The 22,343-nt window shown below is 40.6% G+C and overlaps 1 protein-coding gene across 1 annotated transcript in view; it reads left to right on the forward strand.

Moving 5' to 3' along the window:
• Positions 1–22,343, forward strand: part of LOC122764218 (receptor tyrosine-protein kinase erbB-4-like) — a 232,370-nt gene that overhangs the window by 114,646 nt on the left and 95,381 nt on the right. Inside the window, exon 3 of the mRNA XM_044018520.1 lies at positions 18,850–19,036. Within this exon, the coding sequence (XP_043874455.1) occupies positions 18,850–19,036 (187 nt within the window). The remainder of the gene's footprint in view (positions 1–18,849; positions 19,037–22,343) is intronic.

Consider the following 22,343-nt stretch of genomic DNA (forward strand, 5'->3'; position numbering starts at 1 on the left):
CTGGTGACCTGTCCAGGGTGTACCCTGCCATTCGCCCGATATCAGCCGGGATTGACTCCAGCCCTCCCACGACACTAACGTGGAGGATAAAGAAGTAGACGATCAGTATTTTGCTGAGTATGTTGACAAACTGTTGCTGAGTTTTTCAGCACCTAGGGTACAACAAACTTGTTCATCTGGAGCCGTGTTTATGACTAAGTAATGAGCCTATGTCCAGTTTTTTTTTTTTTTTATCTCAGTTTTTGGTAAGTGCCAACTCCTGAAGGTAATATGTTGCTCTTCAGCTGATACAGTGATGAGTGATATGTGTTTACCAGCTGGCTGCTAACTTCGTCTGCCATTTGTTGTTGAGAAGTGGGCTTGTAGAGCTTTTTTTCCCACTAAAAACAGCTGCCTGCCGCAGCTGCAAATGACCCAATTACAGTAGTGAGTGCGAGTCAAAACACCGAGTTGTTAAACAATGAGCTGGAACTTATAATGGGGCTCAGAATGGCCAAAGGGAACTGCAGATGTCTCTTTTGCATTTTCACATTTCTCCATGTGATTTGACACGTGTATAGCATATCATAAAATGATTGATCCGTAGCCAATTTACAGACACAACAGGAGCGTCATCACCTTTCAGATGTACCTTTTTTTCCTCAGTTTTCTTTCTCCTGAAATTAGGAGCTATTTCAAATCTCTGATGGTTAACCACAAACATGCAGGGAATTTATCTGTTGATTTGACGAACTGCTGCAACTGCATGCTGCAAGTTTATGTCTCATTTGGTAAAGCATCATTTTGCCTTGCCAGAGGGGGTGCATTGACCATCTGGGCCTGTGCAACGGAGTTATCAAGTAGTTGTTGCCCAGAGTAACTAGCCGACTGCATGTGTGTGTGTGTGCATGCACTCATGTGACAAGGTCATAAATGTAAAACAAATCATTAGGCCGTGTTTCTTCTTTCGCCAGCTTTTTTTTTTTTCATATTTTGCCTTTAAAACTTTAAAACTGACAGACCCATGACTGCATCATACATTGTTACATGAGTTGGCCTAACAAATGTGTGTCAAAAACATCAGAGTGATGTGATTTATCGTGCGTCATTATGTGCTGTGACACAATAAAAAGCAACATCAGTGAGATTCAGATAGTTTCATGGTACCGTACTGTAACCATACTGTGGTCTGATCACACGTGAACACGAATGTTGTGGGATGGAGCGTTTGAAAGCAGAGTTTTTTGACACATTTCATCATTTTTGTCCCTCAGGTGCCACCCGTGCTCTCTCCATCGTCCTAATTTTTGATGCACTGTTAGATGAGTGCAGATAATGTTGCCCCCCTGCTCCTCAGCAAACTCCTTCAATATTAATGAAGACTGATGAAGTGCTAGGGAGCCCCTGTCTTTCAGCCCCGACCTAGATTGGATTGACAATTGCAATTAGCATCCCCTCAAGTCCATTTCCATCACTTTAATTTGACACGAAGAAGGACAGTGTGTGGTGGGAAATGAGACCGTTGAAAGACAGAAATCCTGAGGAGAAAGGTTAGGGTGGGAAATGGGGTGAAGAAGTTTAACCAGGAACTAGTTTGAATAGACAGCAGAGACGAAGAAGAAGATAAAAGAAAATTAAACAGTCCCTAGGAACCTTTTACTCACTGATATATGAAGTTATTTTCTGCAGCTTACTTTTTGAATTTCTTTCCTTCTACTTTTAAATGAAAAGTGGCAACCAGGGGGAAGTTTTAAATCGACTCTGGCTGTGTAATATTTTTTTTGATTTGTCAATTTAGAAAAGGATTTTTGAAATTTTTTTTTTCTTACCTCCTCTAGAGACACACATTAACTCAAAATGAAATATTTCACGTAGAGTCATTTAAATACAGGTATGCAATTTCATGTGGTTTCAATCAAAACAATAAGACAAGATGGAGTTGAGTGACATCTTATAGTAGCTTCGGATCATGGGATAAAGTAAAAAAAAAAAAGAAACATAAAGACACAAACATTATACTGCATTCCAATGCTGTTTTAAGCCAGCACACTCACACGTATGTGTTGCATTAGCACCTCCTGTTTGACGCTTGTCATTCATGAGCAATATTTCATTGAAGGTGTTGATAACGGCATGCCTGCTGTGTTTGCCATTAATGTGTGCACTCTGACCGACAAACCAGCCGCAATGGGGGAAATGGCCTTGTCGTGTAAAGCTCAGCTTGAAGCCTGTTTGAAGCCTAAATGCATAAACTTGATTGGCTAGTGCCTTTTCTGGAATATTTGCAGAATGTGAGTTGATTGGTTGGTGCTGGTTGGATAGTTGAAGAGTTCTCAGTTTATGCTTAACTTAGATAAGCAAAAGACCCATAACTTTAAAGAAATATCGCTACCATAGTCACATTATGCCGTAGTGGCTAATTCTGTTGCCTCATAGCAAGAAGGACCGTGTCTGACCAATGGCCTTTCTGTGTGTATTTTGTGTGCGTGTGGGTTTTCCCTGGGCTCACTCATGCATAGATTAATTGGACACGTGTGTATGAACATAAACACCGACTTTGTCAGGATCTGTAGTCCTTCTGTTTACCAAATATTGGTCTAAATGAGATAGAACCCAAAAAGGCTCCAATTTCAACTGTGCTTAGTTTAGGCATGAACTGGTTATGGTTAAGGTTTGGGTTTATGTCCTAAGAAGAGTAGCCCTGTTAGTTAGCGCATATTTTTTTGAATCCCATCTTTTGAAAATGATCTGGATAGATAGAGCGCTGAAACAACACTGATGAATAAGTGAGGTTAAAAGTCTGTTTGGTTGAGAGAAAATACAGGGAAAAAAAACAAAACTTTTCACGATGTGTTTGCTAAAACTTCTGACCTTGTAGAAGGCAATAAGAGAAAATCAACAAAATTTGGCTCAAAGCTAACTGCCGGAATCGGTTCTGCTTCCTTGTTTGGAGATGATTCTTGGAAGATCTGAACTGGTTCACAAAGGGCAGAAAACTGCTGCTGGTCTACCCACAGTATGTTGAAACTTTCAAAAAAACACCCTGACAGTGTGTGTGTGTGTGTGTGTGTGCGGGGAGACACATTACATTTACTGAAAATTGCAATTACATCTATTTATTTGGACAGTCTAAATAAAGCATTATCCCTAACCATAGCCATAACTAGTTAATGTCTAACCCTAACATTTATTTAACTGCAACTCAAATCTGAGCCCTTAACTTAACCAGCCCCTCAGAAATGAGGTTCTGCGTCATTAGGACAAGGTTTTGGTCGCCATTAGAACTACTCATCCTGAAACACACACATACACACACTCACACCAGAAGTTGAAGTGCTGGGACTTATCCTAACAGAGCAGTGCCACACTGAATGGAGAGGCAGTGGAGAGGAGAAGCTGAACCTTGCATCTGACAATAGCCTTTCAACTGCCACATCTGCCTCTCTGTGACCTGTCAGAAAAGTGAACGATATAGACCAACTTCTCAGGGGGGAGGTTCCAAATCAATCTACACCCACAGGAATTGAGATGAGGGAGTCCTTTTCAAGAATGGCTGTTTTTGAAGCTCAAATGGGCAGAGTACAATATCTCAGATGGATGCAGACTCCATCCTCCTCATTAACAACACTCCACTGATAACAGTATTGAAAATTGCCACCAGCTCTGCTACTTCTCTCTTTCTTTATTTAGGTCTCCACTCTTAATATATTTCATCTGGGGCAGTGAGCCTGTGTATGATAATGCAGGACAGCCTAACTATGTTGTTGTTCATCATCCTCAGTAGAAAAAACCCTCATCTTTCTACCTGGTTATTATCCTATTATTATTGAATAAAAAATTTTCATCACATCAAGGGATTATTAATAATAATCTCACCACCCACACTCATGTCTTAGAGCCCAACCGTAGGTGATGATATAAGAGTTTGTCATATTTTTTAATTAGAATTAGAATTCATTTTTATTTGCACACATACCAATTTGTGATAGTGAATTTGACCTCTGCATTTAACCCCTCCTTTGTACACACTAGGTGGGAAGCAGTGAACACACACACACACAGGACAACACTTATCCGCTCCCAGGGAGAAATGGTGACTACCTTACCCAGGGGCACCAAAACCCTTTACCTGTCCCGGTATTTGTACCAGCAACTCTCCAGTTCCAGGCCCAATTCTCTTCCACTTGGCCATGGAGACTGGGCAGAAGACTTGTTTTTAATTGTTTTGCTTTTTTTTTTTTTAATCATATGGCCAGGTTTAATTTTTTACTTTCCATTGTTGCTGATTGCCATTGAAACTATTCCCAATCTCTCTGCTCCCCCCCTCTCTCTTTTTCCCTCTCCCCATCTTTGTCTCCTTTCGTCCTTTTGTTATTATATATGGCTTCATCACCCCACACGCACACATGCGTGCACACACACACGCACGCACACACCTATCCTCCTCCTCCAGCTCTCCTTGTGCTAACTAGTCAGTGTTTGAATAAAAACTCATTAGGATTACATAGCCATTTAGCTAAGTGACACAGGGTATAATTGTACCATCCATCAATTGGTGTGTAATAACACACTCAGAGGAGCTAAATGTTGATTAGCCCTCAGCCAATTTCACCAGTGGGTTTTGGGAATAAATAGCCAGCAGAAATTGGAGGGGGTTGAGAGGTTTTACGTGGCATGGGAGGGTGTTGCGGTCAGGGTTGCTGACCCATGCAAGCCAAATTATCTTGGAAGGGATGAAAACAAAGTGTCAACGACAAGCAGAGTATCACTTTCTGTCCCTGGCTTTTGGTCTTTCTGTCTGGCACTGTTTGCCACACTCATTGCACTGAACATACTGTGATACGCAGGGTAGCCTGCAGGGTGGTTTTGCAAACATATTATTATTATTGTTAATAATGTATTTCTTGGTTCAGATGTAGCGTTTTACACATTAACTGTTGCTTGAGTGGGAAAATAAGAGATGAACAGAAAAGCCCATTGTTTTTGGAAAGCGTGATGGAAGAATATGTCTCTTCACAATCCTTTAGTTCAGAATAAAAAAGAGAAAAAGTAATCATTCAATAAACCACCCAACCAACCAGTTGATACATTATAGATACATAACTCTGCTAACTTAACTTATTATCGGGATGTTCTTGTTGATTTTTGCACAGCCAGTGTAAGTTTTACTCCCTAGTATAATTAATGCTGTGTGTGCACACCTTCTGTATGTGATTTCTGTATGCGAATGTTAGGATCTTTTGGTCCACTCAGTGAAACACATTGCATGCTGATCAGTCAGTCCAGTCATTACTTTTTTGGCCGGGTGAAAAACACGAAACACAGAGCTAACACTTTAATTGTTCCCACTATTTGTCAGCTGTGTCATTCAGGGAGGAACCACAAAAGAAACCAAAATGTCTATAAGAGCACAAGACACTAATGGGACAGAGGTGGCGAGGGAGGGAAGTCTTTTTTGTTCTATTCACAGTGGATCTGACTTTTTCCAAATAGATGAGAGAATAACTTAATTGCTCATTGAGATGATGACACTGTTTAATGCTGATAATATCCCATTGCCTGACAGTGTCATATTGCAGATAAAAGGACCGCAAAAGAGATGGGAAGAAGGGGAAACATAAAGAAACTGTGCAATAGACAGAGAATAAGAAAGGGAGTCTCTTTTAGAATAATTGCAGCTTTTACCATGAAATGAATGCATTGTGTGCCAGCTCCACCCTTGCGAGCCATCATGTCTTTATCACTAATGGACCAGTGACTACCACTGTAATTACACAGGCTTTTGTCTAGCTGTGTGCACAACTATCTGGGAAGTAAAAATTGGTCTGACATTTACGGCTCTTTCGTTGACATCCGCAGTGTAGTGTATGAGCAAGATCCCCCCAAAAAAGAGATCATCAAAAAGAGATGTGGCAATAAAAAAAAAACAGACTGGGAAACTAAAAAATTGAGGAAAAGCTGGATGGAGTCCAGATATTCCAGATAGAGCTGATCAGTGTTGCTCCTAAACAAATATAATGCATCGTGATTACACTTGCAAGCAGTTGATAACTCCTTTATTTTTTTCTAGTCAACTTGTTCAGGCGTTAAATGCCTCTTAAAGTAGTTTTTCTTTTACATTTCCTTGTTGCCAAATGTTGGTTCTTGTGTGGTGGTGACATAAGATGTAGCCATAATTGTGTTTACTAGACACAAGGTTATAATACACCCCCTGAGCAGTGCTACATTACTGTGGCCACAGTGAGTTAAACACACTGGTTTCATTGCGGACTGCTCACATTTCACAGCAATATGAACAGAGAAAAAACAAACAAACATATTTTCACCACAGTTTCAACTTTGCATTATCCGTCACATACGTATGCCACAAATACAAAATGGTTTATATTTCAAAGTAAAAGCACTCTGTCATTTCATTTCCCTGGATCCATTCAGGCTATTATTGTGAAATATGTTTCAGGACCAACAGGGACGGACGCAGCTTCATACTGAAGAGACGAATATTTAAACATAAAAATGGCATCAGAGGCAAACCCGAAGTGAAACATATGTGTGAACAACAGAGTGAGTGAATCCCACACTCCAGGGAGAGATGAGAGCGGAGTGAAAACGCTAAGTAGCTTTAGCGTGGTGTGATCTGAGAAGAGAAATGTAGTAAGGGCAGTTTTCAAACGAGATTAAAGGGTTTTTATTAAACTAAATGTTAAAAATAGTGAACTTGATTCAGTCTAATTCATTCCTGCACTGCTGTTATATGTGTATCTAAAGTGTTTTATTTTTTATTTTGTTGGCCTGTCTTTTCATCTGCCAAAAAAGTTGTGGACTGCACACATGCTGATGCACATATTTAAATAGACTTAAACAACTGTACTTGTTAGGATTTCTGGACCTGCATGTTCTGGACCTCGGCTCCAGGAAATGTACTCAATCTGGACTACCTCTGATATAGATTAATGTAAAAATGTCACAAACCACAGAGGATCCCCACGGCTCCTATTTCCAGCTATGAACTAGTTATCTGCTACACCATTAAGTCTAGTAGTTAGGGATACAGAATATATCCATTAAAACTGTTAAAATATTTATCTTTATGTCTTTAAACGTAGACAGCTGCTCCCGAGTCCAGCATAACTGGCAAAATAACACTGGTTTGCTTCTGTGCGCGTGGCCTTCAAGATCATGTCCTTTCTGTAAAAAAGAACACATGATTGTTTACTATTATTATGTCAACAATCTGCACATGCAGCTAAATCAGTGTGACACCGTGCTAGCACCTGTGTATGAACTGTGCAGTCGTAGTAATGTTGCAGTGTTACAAGTCTGCCAACATTACTAGGGAAAAAAGGTTTAATCCTTGCAGTTCATTTGCAGATCTGTGGGCAACACTCAAAGTCTCATTTCACAATGCCGTGCTCTAATTTCACTGTGCCACTTCGACATCCCAATTAAACATGGCTGTTATCTGGGTTTGTTTAATTCTTAGAAATGCTGATAGGTCTGGATGCCAAATTACACTCCATGGGCTGGATATGGTTACTACTGCGTGTGTGTGTGTGTGTGTATGAGTGAGAAAGTGAGTGAGTGAGTAAGATGGGGAGAGTGAGAGAGGACAGCCAAGTGGGTCAGAAAACTGATTCCTTGGGTCCCTGAAGAGAGACCAAGACCTTTATCTTCAATTTCAGATATTTCTTCTCTGGTCAGAATAGTATGCCACATCACCTATTTCATTCCCACTCTTTTATTTCTTTTATTAGGTCATTGCTTAACTCAGACGAGATACACAGAGGGCATATTAAGCAATTTTTGGAAATAATATGGTCTGGCCTGTCACATTATTTTAGTTCCCCTTCTTTCTTCTGCCATGTTTAACCCTGTTGTTGTCTTTTGTTTGGACTGACTGACGGTAAGAGGTGCTTTGCCGTACTGTTTTTGTGCCGTCCACACAGAGGACTTTGCCGATCACTGAGCTTCAGTAACAGTTGACTCAGTGCCAACAACATTACAAAGTCAGTTGTGACCTGGACTATTTGTTTGTCTTGATAGGGCAGATATAATTATTTAATCTGTACGTCTCATGTAGAGTACAGCAATAAATGACTGACAGCTGTACGTGACTGATTATGTTGTAAGTGACAACAACTATTCCCTCTCACTTTCACACCTATAGTCAGTTTAGAATGTCCAGTGAACCTAATTTGTATACTATAATTATTATTAATATTATTATTTATGGGAGCAAGCCAGAGTACCTGGCCAGAACCCACACACATTCAGGGACAACATGCAAACTCCACAAAATGGGATCCAAACCAATGACCTTCAGTGCTAACTGCTGTTCCACCATGTGGCCCCTACTCACTCTCTCACTTTATGTAGCATTCATTTTCTGGAAAGTCCCATAAATCTATAAATATAGCATAACATAAATGCATCCGGGCATCCGACTCCAATGCTCAATCCAAGCAAAAAGGTTGCTATCTTTAAATGATTCCCATGCAGGTTCTGTCTATGCATACATTTGCAGACTGAGACCTCACCTTAACACAACCACTGCTTCTTCATCTTCTGTCCTCCTAAATTTATAGGGCTGTGAGGCCCATCAACCTTTATTAGCTAATAATGCTGTTAGGGCCATTAAGTGTGGCCAAGACTCCCCCACAGCAACGTTTAACAGTCTCGCTGGGGTACTAGTGTTGGGCTAAAGTAACAGGACCGCTGTGTGACAAACCCCCTGGACCAAGTGTCTGACTTGACTTCTAATGTGATTGTGCTAAAACCAGCATATCACTCCTAGAGGGTGTTTGGTGCGTCACTTAAATAAAAAGTATTAAAAAAGAAGACTAAAATAATCAAAACATCATCATGGTAGTTTTTTTTCCCCCTCTTAACCACTAGATTATTAACTTTATGATTAATTTAGAATGACCCCAGGCCCGAATATACAGTATATATCTGACATGTACATCTGAGCAGGTTTGAATCTCAGTTGGTAAATGTCTGTTTCCTGTGTTTCTACATTAAAAGCCTTGTCCAAATAAAAGGTAAATGTGCCCCCACAGAGGGCAGACTAGATTATTTAAGGCCCCTGAAGGCAATCTTTAGATTGCCATACTAAAACAAACAGTGAAGGTTACTCCAGGGCCATGGGTGTTGTTTTGTGTTATGTTGTGTTGGGTCCAAACTCTTAGAGAGTGGTTAGAGGATGGCTGCCACAGATCAAAGCAGAACTATAATCAAGTGTGAGAGAAACAGAGTCCTCTACTCTATCTTCTTCCCTTGCTCAAGGCTGAAAGGAGATTGTTGTTGAACAAAAAGTTGATAAGGAAAAGGGACTGTACAGTGCTTGCAAGTAACACACATGGACACATGGTCACATGGACAGCACTCACTTGAAAAAATTGTTTTCATGGTGCACAATCATGGTACAGACTATGTCTCAGCAGTAATTAAAAGTTACCCAATTGGCCTGGTACCTTTCATATTGAATTTTGAATTGAATGACTTTATTCCTCCCCCAGGGGGGAAACACACATTCACAACAGCTCAGTTAAGAAAGGTGAGAATCGAATAAAAGTAAAAATAAGAATACAAATATAGAATAAAAATAAAAATAAGATAAAATAAAAATACAATACAATACAATACAATAGTAAGACAAAATTACCAAAAGATAAAAAGTAAAAAAGATAAAATTACACTCTAATATAGAGTATTATCAGGGAAAGTGAGTGGACATTTAAGAGGAGTTAAATATCCGAACAGCAGTGGGGATGAAGGACTTTCGGTAGCAAACCACATATTTCATACCACATATTTGTGGGACGACACTCACCAATCCAGCAGTAAAGGTACTGAATGAAGAGTTCCCTATTTTTTTATGTGAGCTTGAACAAACACATACACATTCTGAGCATATTTCCTTTATGCTCATTTACAAAGAGAATATTAAAGGACTTAACAATGAGAGAGACATTTGTTATATCTATTTTTTTTTTTTTTTAGTCCGTAAAACATTACAGTAGACAGTGATGCACACGGCCATCTGCTTCAGTAAACTGTATACATCATGTTTATGATGCTTTTACCAAAGGATACCAAATGGTCCGGAGAAGTAGAGCCAGGGTTGGGGGATGTATATGGTGACATACAGTGCAATTACACTTAAATCGTGGCAGCGACATCCACTTATAGTATACTCTGTTGATTTATACTTTCCATAAAATTGCAAAACAAGTACCATGCCAGGATGATACATATGGCATTATATCAATGCAGTGGCGCTAAAGGTCTGTAAAAACATGGAATTGAATTATTTAAGCTTTTAATCAAGTCAAAGGCAATGGAAGTCGGTGAAATCACACAAATGGTAACTAGAATCTATCATACAGTATATCACTAACACAGTATGCAATTGTAAAAATGTAATTAAAGTCCATAATGATCTCGGTAGATGATGAAAAACTTAAAAGCACCAAAGCCATTTGGTTCCCAGGCTTGATTATGAAGCTGGAATACATGGGACGACCTCCCACCCCAAAAGCCTCCGCCTACTTCTCGTCGCAGAGCGTGGGGAAGTGATTATTCTTGGATTAAGTCTTGCCTTGCTGCTGATATGTGTGGCATAATTGAATAATGGCTGCTTCACCCGAACAGTCCCAATGCAGACAGGCCTCCCAGCCTCGTCAGATCGGCACAATATTAACCATGACACAGGCGTAACCAGGCCGGTAATTAATGCACTGAATCAATTACAAATGAGTCCATTTGGATAATTCCCCGCAGGAGTCCACTCATTACCCGTGCGCAGATGAAGTCGCGGTTTCTTCTCATGGGGAGTGGTGTCACTCCACTGTTCTCCTTTTCTATCTGTCTTTATCTCTCCTCTCAAGGTATGATGCTGGAGATAAATGGAGGATGAAATTGAGGCTGCCTGCAACGTGGCAGTACATTGCAAATTAAAATGTCAGCTACACAACAGTGGAGATTTGGTAGGCTCATGTTCAACCACTGAGAAGTGTGGAACTAACTGAAGCTTGTAGGGAAAAAAAATTAGATGGTGGCTAATGACTGCCGTAAGTTGGCAGACTTTGTACAAAAAAGATCATCTACAGATATAATCAAGAGCAGTTTGTCGATTCCAGTGCTGGTCATCATTACTGACTTTTTATTTTGGCACTCCTCATACAAACGGTAACACTACGTTCACACACTTTTTTTCAGTGCTATTTATTATTTATTGGTATTATCCAAGAATCTGGGTGCAGAACTAGATATGGCATTAGATGCTGTGCTGTTGTTGTTTACTGGATAGTTGCAGATGTGCCACAGATAAATTACAGGAAATAGTAGGCAATAAAGTATATATTAAACTACTCATTATATATTAGCATGTCTCTCGCTCCATACTCTGTATTAATGGTTGTCATAGCACGAGGTGACCACCTATTCTATTCATTTCAGTCACAAGTCAAAGGTTAAAGTCAGTCTTAATGATGGGGGGCGTCTGAGCTCAATCAGGACTGTCAGGTATGGTGAGACATAGTGAGAGAAACCGTGTGTGTGTCATTTGCCTGTTCACAGTGCCTTGGAAAGGCCATCAATTCAGGATAAACTGAATCTATTTCATATAAAAAAGAAGGAAATACTTGGTCTTCTTTCCCATAAAAAAAGGACAGTGCCGTGTGTTTGTTTAAAGTAAAAGTTTTGTCTCAGTATATCATTTTTCGCGTATACTTCGGAACCATTTTTCAAATATATGAAATACATTTGAGAGGACAGCAAAGTCATTCATTCATTCTGAAGTTTCAAGGGAGGGATCTGATTAAGGACAATAAACGCAGACTAGTGTCGCTTTGCCAACCTCATGCATCAGTGTCAGTGACTGATGGTTCTCAGATACGGGAAAACAAAGCGGAGGTTGTGTCTCAAATGAGAGTAGATGCAGTGAACATTAACAGTATGTATTCAGTGTATGTAACAGTATATACAGCATCTTCAGGAAAGGCACAACATTTTAGACAGTTGTGTTAGACCTCACTGTACACTGAATCATTCTGACATTAATCGAGTACTTTTGTGGATCAATATCAATTACCCTAACCTTGAACAGGTGATGGTCCTGTCGTTTTTGTCAGGCTTCCTTCTTCTTACGAATGATAGGTGATGAGTTGATGGCGTAGAAAGAACCCCTCTGACACAAGACTCGTACCGAACAAAAGGGATTTTATTTGGTTAAGTCAAGCATCAGACCGAGCGCTGCAGCAGCTCGGGAGAATGTTCTTGCCGAATCTCCGAACAATTCTGCCTGCGCAGGAGCAGGTACCTACTTTTAAGGGTTTCTCTAACATCCTTATCTTAAACCCCACATTTGACGGTTTCCCCCTCTTTTCCTGGGAAACAAGTTGTGTCAGCTCATTCTATACATTCTCACGATCGTACGTCTTAGAGTGCTCAGGTTTTGACATTGGTGCCATTCAGTCAACACAGGAAGCATCTGCGCTTCTTTTACAAGCATTGTTTTCAGGTCTGGGATACAGACTTCTGTTGTACCCAGATTGTAGGTAATGCAAAGTCAACTCTCTCATGAGGAAGTTCCTGTTCACTCCTAAATGCACATCTTTAACACAGTCTAGACAATTTAGCTGAATCAGATACTACAGTCCAGCCAAACATTTTCTCAGTCCTAAATCACAACTAACCTAAAAAAAATAAATAAAAATATTCCTAACTGACATGGTGAGATGAAACAAAAACATCAGGTGTGTCTGACATGGCAAAAAGTGCGTTGAATTATACACTTTTAAGGAAAACAATGGTTAGAATAAGGAATAGAGAAAAATACTGAGTTTGTCAATCAATGGGGTTTGTGTCGTGTCGATTTTGAGGGCTATGGACAAGGGGAATTCATCCCTAATGCATGCCTCAGGGTTCAACATTAAGACCACTTCTCTTCTCGATCGATGTAAAACTTTATGCTGATGACTCTCTAATATTTTCGTCAAAACCAGATCTGTTATAAATTCAAACTTCTCTTCAATTTGATGTCAACATATTGCAGTATTTTTATGATATATAATGATATAATACGTTATTTGTCACATTGTGACGTTATTTGTCTATAAGTCTTATGCCCTTTGGCACCAAACAAAAATTCAAAGCAAATACTGGTCCATGTTTAATAACGGCACTCATCTCCACAAAGTTGAACATATCTTGCTCTATGGCTCCACTCACGCATGTCATTTAAAACACACACATTGTGACGTTATTCTTCAAACCACTTCTAAATCTGACCTGGTTCCACTTAACACGGCGTACAACAGACTCCGCAGGTTTGCCCTTTTCTCACTCATCACCGCACAAAGTACGAAACACTTCGTATGCATTTCTGACAGATGACGCATTCATCGGTTTCGAAGTAGATTAAAATGCATTCATTTCAATTGTCCACTTTATTTAAAACAGTATATTGTATAATTTGTGGATAAGTGTGACATTACTCATTGTTACCTCTGTGTCCCTCAGCATGTGGAAAAATCTATTGGCAGCAGATCCTTTATTTTTGTTTAAAGCTCCAACAGATTGCAATCGTTTACCAGCTGATATCCAGTTTATTACATCACTGGGATTGTTCAAACTTACTCTGTTGTTGTTCCTTGTGACAGACTGCTCTTGTTTTCAATTAAACTGTTATTGATTTTGTTTTGTTTCAATTTACCTACTGGTGTTATCGTTTACTATATTTGAAGATTCACTTACATTTGACTGTCTATCTGTTATTGGCCACTATTTTTGGCACATATTCTTGTTTTAGTTTTTTGGGGGTGTTTGTTATGTTTGTCATATATTATGCTGAGATCCCTTGAATAGAGATGCTGCATCTCAAGGGGGATATCCTTTTAGATTGAACATTATATGAAGCTCACAGGCATCAGGAAGGTTATGTTGACTAACAATAGTCCTCAGTTTGATTGTATGACTTACTTGTGAGAGCAAAAACTCTCATTAAATATTAATAATACATTTCAAACCATGTTTGACTGTAAATTTTGACTACTCTGAGGTCCCTCTCTCTCCCTCTGTGTGTGTGTGATCAATGATTTAATAGCCAGCTCCTCCTCAGTTCCCATGTTCAAAATCTCAAAGTATCCCTCATGGCTTTCTCTGACAGAAGCCTGTCAGAAACCCAAGTGAAACCAATGGTTTAGGCTGGGTTCAGACACATAATTTGATTTAGTTTTGGTGCTGTCACAATAGCTGGGCCAGCCCAAGTACACATGTGTACACATTCAGTCAGTCACCTTACACAAGCCTGCAAAACAGGGAAATGAAGCAGTAACCATTGTGTGTAAAATTGCGTGTCAGGGATAGGGCGCAGCGTTCATTAACTGCATCTGGCTTGAATTGGGTGTGGACACAAAAACAGAATGCCTTTCAGATTCAGCTTGGGGATCGGAAAAATGTGACACAAGCTGCGCTCTAATCTAAATTGGATGCAAATGCAGTTGTAGAGGGTGACCTGTACATGCTTTGAGTATTTGAATAACAATTACATCGTAGCTTTAAGAAAGCTTTTAGTCTGAGGCCTTTCTGTTTAGTTTGTCCACCCATGTCTGCTCTCTCAATTGAGCCTTTTCTGTATTTCCTGTCAATGATTTGTGCACCTCTTGCCATCATGCTATGACAACCAACTGTCACACTGTCACTGACACTACAACGTCAACGGAGAACACTGCACATTGCCTCAACATACATGCACACTTGCTGAGCTGTGTGTTTTCAAAGTCCACCATTCTTGCCTATCTCTTCAGTTAGCCCATGTACGTCTAAGGAGAAGCCAAAAAAAAAAATCACGTAGCGCCAAATAGCTCCTGTATTATACATTTTCATATATTCGTCATGTCATTTTATTTTACCTTTAATTGTGTTTACATTTATAATAGAGGGGGACATTTAATTTAATTTGCTGAAATTTGCCAGGAAAATCCTTGAAGAAATAATGAAACAGAAGACTGCTCTTGGAAGTAGCTGGCAGTGACTGACTACAGAGGCAAGGGAAGGACATGGAACACCAACAGAGATGTTTAAAACCCTTTATTCCGCTTGTTCTTTGTAGTGGTTGTAGTAGCGATCCACAAAAAAGGGGAAAATAAGCCAATCAACACACACACACACGTGCACACAGCTGTGTTTCATGAAAGCATGAGATGTGTTGTGTGCGAATCAGAGAGGAGTGTTCCTCTTCATCTTCAAAGATGATTCATCATAGTAATCCTGTCCAATACTACTGACACTTGCGCGATGCACATGCACATACTCTTGCAATTGACTGCAGGTGTATGAAGTGAGTCATGTTGGGTTGAGCCGCTCTAGAGGGACACGAGGTGTTACCAGGGACCCGCTCATCTGCAGAGCTGTTGTTTTGTGACTTATAGGAAATTAACCCAACCTGTTTGAGTCTTAGTATGAGTAGAACACTCCAAACCTCCATTAGGGACAGTGCCCCTGGTGGATGACACTCACACAGCACCAGTATGCATATTAAGTCATATTATCACTGGCTTAGTGAGTAATATACATACATTATTCTGATTGGGGATTTAACACTCTTTTTGAAAGGTTTTGTTTCAGAAATGAATCTTTCTAAACTGTGACTATTAACAGAAATACTTCCAGTGGCTTGTCATTTATACTGAGTATGAACTCCTGGGAAAACCAAGCAGGATGACTTAGTTACACTTGTAAGCACTCCATCCGGATGCTGTGTCTGCTTATGGGTGTGGATTTGGGCCCAGGCTAAGTGTTTAGGGAAGAGTTATGGAAATAGAGGATGAAGGCTTGGTGATGCAAGGCAAGCCTTAAGCTTTCCCATTGCACACTTGTGTATCTGACTTCAATGACCGCAGCCCTGCAGAGCACATCACTACACCTCAATATGTATGGAAATGAAAGGCAATCACACTAACGTGTGTTCAGTCTCTTCAAACATGCTAATGGTGTCATTACACTTTCAGCCCGGCACCCCTCCCCCAACACTTCACCTCTCCTCACACCCATTGCTCTCCTTGTCTCTTTCCCTGAACCAGAACAGGTGTGATTTTAATTATGCATTAAAATATACATAGACTCAGTCCGATCCACTTGACTGGGCTCCTCCTGCAGTGTGTATCCCTCCTTCTCTGCCTCCCTTTCCAACTCTATCCTTTCTCTTTTCTTCCTCCACTGACTCAAGCCCAAAACCTCCCTCCCTCTCTTCATCTTTTAGGAGTTGGGGGATTGAAGGACTTGATTTTAAAACCACACACGTCTCAGTGACTCAAGTCAAGGGTTTGTTCCGCTCCCACACTTCCGTTCACAAATGCTCCGGTTTAGAGAGGAGAGAGGAGGGAGAAATCCCTGTTAATCTAGTGAATCTGGTGCTCTCCGTCTCTTTTGTTCACTGTTACAGGGACTGTGACGCACTGATCTCCTGTGAGGTATGAGGGGTGTGCGTCTGGGGTTGGAGTGAGTTGGAGGGTTGCTGTAGAGTTTAGTGTAAAAGAGCTTTTAGCCAACTAAGTGATTATCAAGACCTTTTCACTGCCATTTAAGAAATGGCACAAACAAATCCTGAAGAGGAATCTAAAGTAAGGGCAGAGCAAGTATTACAACTTGAGTTATTTCAGTAAGATAGATAGTATATAGTTGAAGAACTATTTTCACTTGAAGAAATCCAGGACAACAATGGGTCATGTTGTTATATTTAGCAGGTAATTTAGTGCTCTACTTAAACAGAAGCTAAATAAAGGAGGTCATGCAAATGACTAAAAAAAAAAACTATAACACAGCCAGAATTAAAAATGCAATTATACTAGCACCTGTACCAAACCCTGTATTGCTTCTGTATCACACAGTGATGGACCCTTGTGTGTTTTTTTTAATATAACAGTCCAGATTTATTCCTTGAGGGACTTGCATGTGATAGAGTTTGATGTAATTCAGGATTGCCATGCTCTTGGCCTGTATCAGTGCTGCCGCCCGGGTAGGGGCTGGTGGGCTGGAATGCTCGTTTTGTTGATCTATGTTTAATGAAAGTGACCACGCAGAGCAAATTCAGCCATTAGCTCAGCACGTGCATGTAATCACTACATGTTGTTTCCTTTTTTTTTTTCCATGCTGTTCATTATTGGACAAACAATCCGCGGGGAGAAAAGCGTGTGTACCTGCCATCTTCTCCCTCCCTTGTTTTATTTCCCTCTGCAAAGCTGCACTTCGGAAAGTATCGATTTGGTGGCTTGAAAATAACAAACCAGCAATCTTGTGAGTCGGGTAATAAACAGGCTCAGAAGAAAAAGTGTGTGCCCTGAAATAATTATCGGCTATTGTGTATGCTCAGAGCAGTCAGCCGGAGCTGATTGCACTTATTGTTGTATGCCATTCTTAGCATCTGGATTGTACATTTGGAGGATAGATTATGGCACAGTGCCCAGGACAATGTCACTGGTCTACACAGACTTGGAGCTATACCCATGTTGAAAAGACCTTCACGCTCCCAGCTGAGTGAATGTGACTCATCTGCAGCTCTTGGCTGTGGAAATAAAGTCAAAATGGGAAAATCCTGACTGTCTAATTCTGTGTTCACGCAGATGGCTCAACAAAGTGGTACATGCCCGGACATCAGAGAAGCTCGACATGCTGTGCACTTCTGCATGTAGATGTATTTGTGATTTACAACAAGTAACGTGCTCGCAGCAACCACCGACTGCACAGAACTCAAAAAAAAATATCCTTAGTGATTATCTGAGAAACTGGATGTTCTTTAGCGAGTCTTAAAAACTGATAAACATGCAGAGGCACAGACTGAATATATAAACCACTCATTCACACAAAGGCACATAGACTCAACAGACACCGACATGTGTGTTTCTAATAATGGTAATCAGCAGGGTAATGATGACGGAACTATGGCTGTGGCTCACATGTGGCTGATGGCCATGCTCTCTGACAGCTGTCAACCGCCATGACTACGCCGCTAAGGACTTCCGCAGGACTTATTTCAGCTCAGTACATCAGTGGCAGCCGCACTTCACACACAGACTTGTTGATTATCAGCATCAGCGACCCGTCGTGGAAAAAAAAACAAAAAAAAAAACATTCTGACCGCCTGTCTGCTAATGACAGCCACCATGATGGTAGATGGGAGACAGAGGACATGGGCTGTCACTTTGACTCATGCAACAGCAGCTCCAACTGGGTGGCTCCTTGCCAAATTCTCGACAGTTGTTACACCCCCTCCTAAATGACATTTAAAGTGTGAAGCAATGGCTGTCCTTGTGGCTCAGTCACCCTAGGCCGAGCCCCTGACATAAGCTCTGAACCTTTTGCCAAGTTTTGCAGCGGGGTCACAAGCCCTGGTGCACATTATCCTTGCTCAGATGCTTTAACTCAACTCATTGGCATGATTTAATATGTGTAAAGTGACCTTGAAGATAGACGCTGTCAGTGATCTGACATATGCCTTTGACTTTCATTGTTCATTCCTTTCAATTTAGTTTGTTTCTTTCGTCTGTAGTGCATTCTCTTTCCCCCTCCCTTTCTATTTCTCTCACGTTTGAAGGAAACTCATTGCGGAAAATGTTGAAACGCAAGAGTAAAAACTATGATTTCATTTCAACTGTGGGCTGTCTACAGGTACACACATTACATAAAGAAGCATATGACGTGTCTGAAAATGCCCAGAAGCACAAGATCATGAAAGAGTATTCGCCCTTTTCTCTCTCTTTAAAAATGACTTCACTTTTTAAAACATTTTTAAGCGTTTCATTGAAACCACATGATGGCGCTCAGCCAAAACACACCCTAATACTCCTTTCTCCCTACGATTCTTTGCAGTCCATCCGAGAAGTGACAGGCTATGTGTTGGTGGCCCTCAACCAGTTTGACTACCTGCCTTTAGAGAACTTGAGAATCATACGAGGAACCAAGCTGTACGAGGATCGGTACTCCCTTGCGGTCTTCCTCAACTACAGGCGCGACGGGAACTTTGGCCTGCGCCAACTTGGTTTGAGAAACCTCACAGGTGAGTGGCTAAATTATTACCTGCTTTTTCTTGTGTGTGCTGTGTCACTGAACGTGTCGGAATCATGGTCTCATGATGAGGGCTAGGTGTGTGTATGCATGTATGTGCACTTGCACCAGCACCCTCAATTACAGTTGTATCAGCATTAATTAAAGACCAATCAGTAATTAAAAAGGAGCGGATAATGGTGGAAACCAATTCATTTTTTGAAGCCTATATTTTTGCATTTTGTTTATAGCACTTTGGTCAACTGCTGTTGTTTTTTTAAACATGCTTTATAAAAATAAATTGGATTGGATTAGACTGGATTTGTGTTTTCTGCACATTCAGTGGGTGACAGCCTGGAGGTGGATTTAAATAATTCTTCACAGACTTATTCACTTCACTCCATTACCTTCTTTCTAATTGCTATCCTTAGTGTTAATGATTACTAAGTCCTACTGCTGAATTCAGCTGTGATTAGATCCCCATGTTGAGGCACCATTGTTAATCAAATGTGTTTTTCTTGCACATTGTTGTCTACTCTGTTTTCATTGCACAATATAACAGGTGGTTACATTGGTGCTTTCACAAAAATACAATTGCAGTAGAAAACGCGGGATGGAGTGTACATTTCACGGTTGAATCAATAAATTGGCCAAATGTGCTGGGAGCTGTTTACTGGCTTCTATCAGCTTTAGAAAAGATGGGGAAATGCAGACTGCGTGCTTCTTCTTTTCCCAAATCACAACTGGTGATGTTTGCACAATTAAGCCCCCCCCCCCACCCCATCTCTCAGTCTGTCTTATCTGTTATTTCACTCCTGCTTGTCTGTTATTTCACACAAAAAGTATTCTTGTCTCATTTACAACACGCTCTGCAATTGATCCGAGCCTGTTTCCTCAGAGGAATGAGAAAACAGTGAATGTGATTACTGATAAACAGTGTGCAAAGAGGCAAAACGTATGTGGGTGGCTCTGCCTCTTGATGAACAATGGATCTTGTTCTGCCAGGCTCTCTTCAGGCATCCTGACCCTAAGGTCAGTAAGAAATAAAGTTCCTCACTTATAAGAAGTACAGCTTCTCCACAACATGACTAAGTGGGGCATGCCAGGGCCCAGGCCTGCTTGTGATGTGTGAAACACAGGATCAGGGGTCGTTGTGTAGTCAATGCAATGCTAAATTCAACTTCAGAATTTTTCTGAGCTTAAAAAATGAAGAAAGAAGCAATGCGTGTTTAGATTTAATAACAACGACCAGAGAAGCCTTGAGAAAATAATGGTCAGTTGTGTGGATGGTGAAAACTCGGCCCACCGTTGCAGATGAAACATAATTATGTCCCTCATTATCTTTCACATGTACAGAAGCATAAGAAATAAGATTTCAATGATTTATTAGCTCGCCCCACAAAGTGTCATCCTCATTGATGAGGCCTGTCAGTATAGTGTGTTTTGCATGCTGTGTGTTTCTGTGTGAATGAGCCCCGAGTGCATTAGGGCTGGACTGGGGTCACATTGTTCACTAATGCTTCCACCTAATGATGTTTGGGGGTAATACTGCTCAAAAGCACAAATTGATTGCATGTTTTATATAAACACAATGTCAAATGAATTATAAAGGTCCTGAGGCAAATTGAGAGACATGGTGCCATCACTTTGCACTAGAATTTTTTTTTTACAACCGTTTTACCAGATTTCAATTTAGCCTTCGACTAGACTTCATTTAGATTTGCAAAGTAGATGTATCACTTTAGGCTCGTGTCTTTGCTACTTCCAAATCCCCTTTCTAAATAATTCAGATGTCTCTCATTCTTTTCTTCAACTGTTCCTTCCTGGTGATCCCCTGAGTCGAAGGAAATAACACATTCGTTTGAGTGTATGCGCGGGCTACAGTATGTGCTTGTGTGTTATGTTCCATCTTGTATTCTTTCTTGCATGTCGCGCCATACGTAGGGAATTGCATTTGTCCAGCTCCACTAGCAGCTCTTTTTTTTTTGCCAAGCCTGTCCTTTTCATTGTGGTGCCAAGTTGAAGCCAGTGCAGAGGGATCTGGACTTTGTGTGAAGTTGCTGTTTGATGTGCTATCCATGGCCCCGAGCCATAAAGTTAAGGGGAAGCTATGCACAACAGCCATGGCCTGAATCTGCTCTACTTCATGACTCTTCATATTACTGTGACTGAGTTACACTCTACACTATACACTCTTGTCTTTTGTTCTCAAAAGGAACAGAATATAGTCTGTTCACTTTCTTATTAATGATAAAAAAAAAGAACAAATATGGTAACACGTTTGTTTTGTTGTCATTCATTCATTCATCATCTCCCTATTTATCCTCCACTTGAATGTCACGAGGCATATGACATATGGCAAAAGGTGGACAGGTCTATCGCAGGGCCAAAGTATAGAGACGGAGTACCCTGAGAAAACCCACACACACACAGGGTGAACATGCAAACTCCACATATTACCCGGTTCTTTCGTCTTTGTACTGTGCCACTAAATCTGGGAGCGGAACCCAACCTTCGACCTTAACCAGGTCCAGATGAAATGCAGTCTCTCTTATTTTCTGCAGTCTCATATCTGTGTTTTAATGTCAGCTGGTGTCACGTGTTGCTCCATCATCACCACAGGAGGAGAGATGTGTGACAGAAGCTGCTCTTTTCTGTGGCACATCAAGCTGCCTGTGTCCTCCATTTAACATCACCGTTTCCTTCTCCCCAGAGTTCAAATGAATATCCAAATTTCTGTATACGGGTCGAGTTAGGGCGCATAGGGACGGTTCTTTGAGAATCTATCATATCAGTTTTTTATACACCAATGGGCCTGACAATTAAACACACTTTTGCTAAAGTAGGGGAGACACAAGTGACTTGTGTCCCAGTTTGTTGTGTTGCACTTCTACAGTGAGCTAATGTACATCTCATTCATTATAAGGCCTCTGATGCTGCTTTCCTATTAGCCCATTGTTTTCTGCTCAAAGGAGAAGTGTAAAATGATCAATAAAATCCATAAAGAACATATATGTAAGGGACTGAAACTCATTAACTACATAAGGGGTTAATCGAGAGAAGGCAATGATCTCCACAGCTGCATTTCTACTTGGGTCAAAATTGCCTTGGGATGAAATCAATTTGTCGCTAGTATATTGTAGCATTGCACCTATTGATTTTTTTTTCTGGTGTGCTCTCTACAAGGAGTAAACGGACTCTTGGATTTGAGGGGAGTGGAGAACAGGGCGGAGGAGGTCTCTGGTGGAGTAGGGGTAGGACTCCCTACAATGCACCTTTCAATCAAGCTTAGCCAAGTTATCCTCATGAATATGAAATAT

This window comes from Solea senegalensis, linkage group LG2 (genome assembly GCF_019176455.1).
Source record: "Solea senegalensis isolate Sse05_10M linkage group LG2, IFAPA_SoseM_1, whole genome shotgun sequence".
Classification (NCBI taxonomy): domain Eukaryota; kingdom Metazoa; phylum Chordata; class Actinopteri; order Pleuronectiformes; family Soleidae; genus Solea; species Solea senegalensis.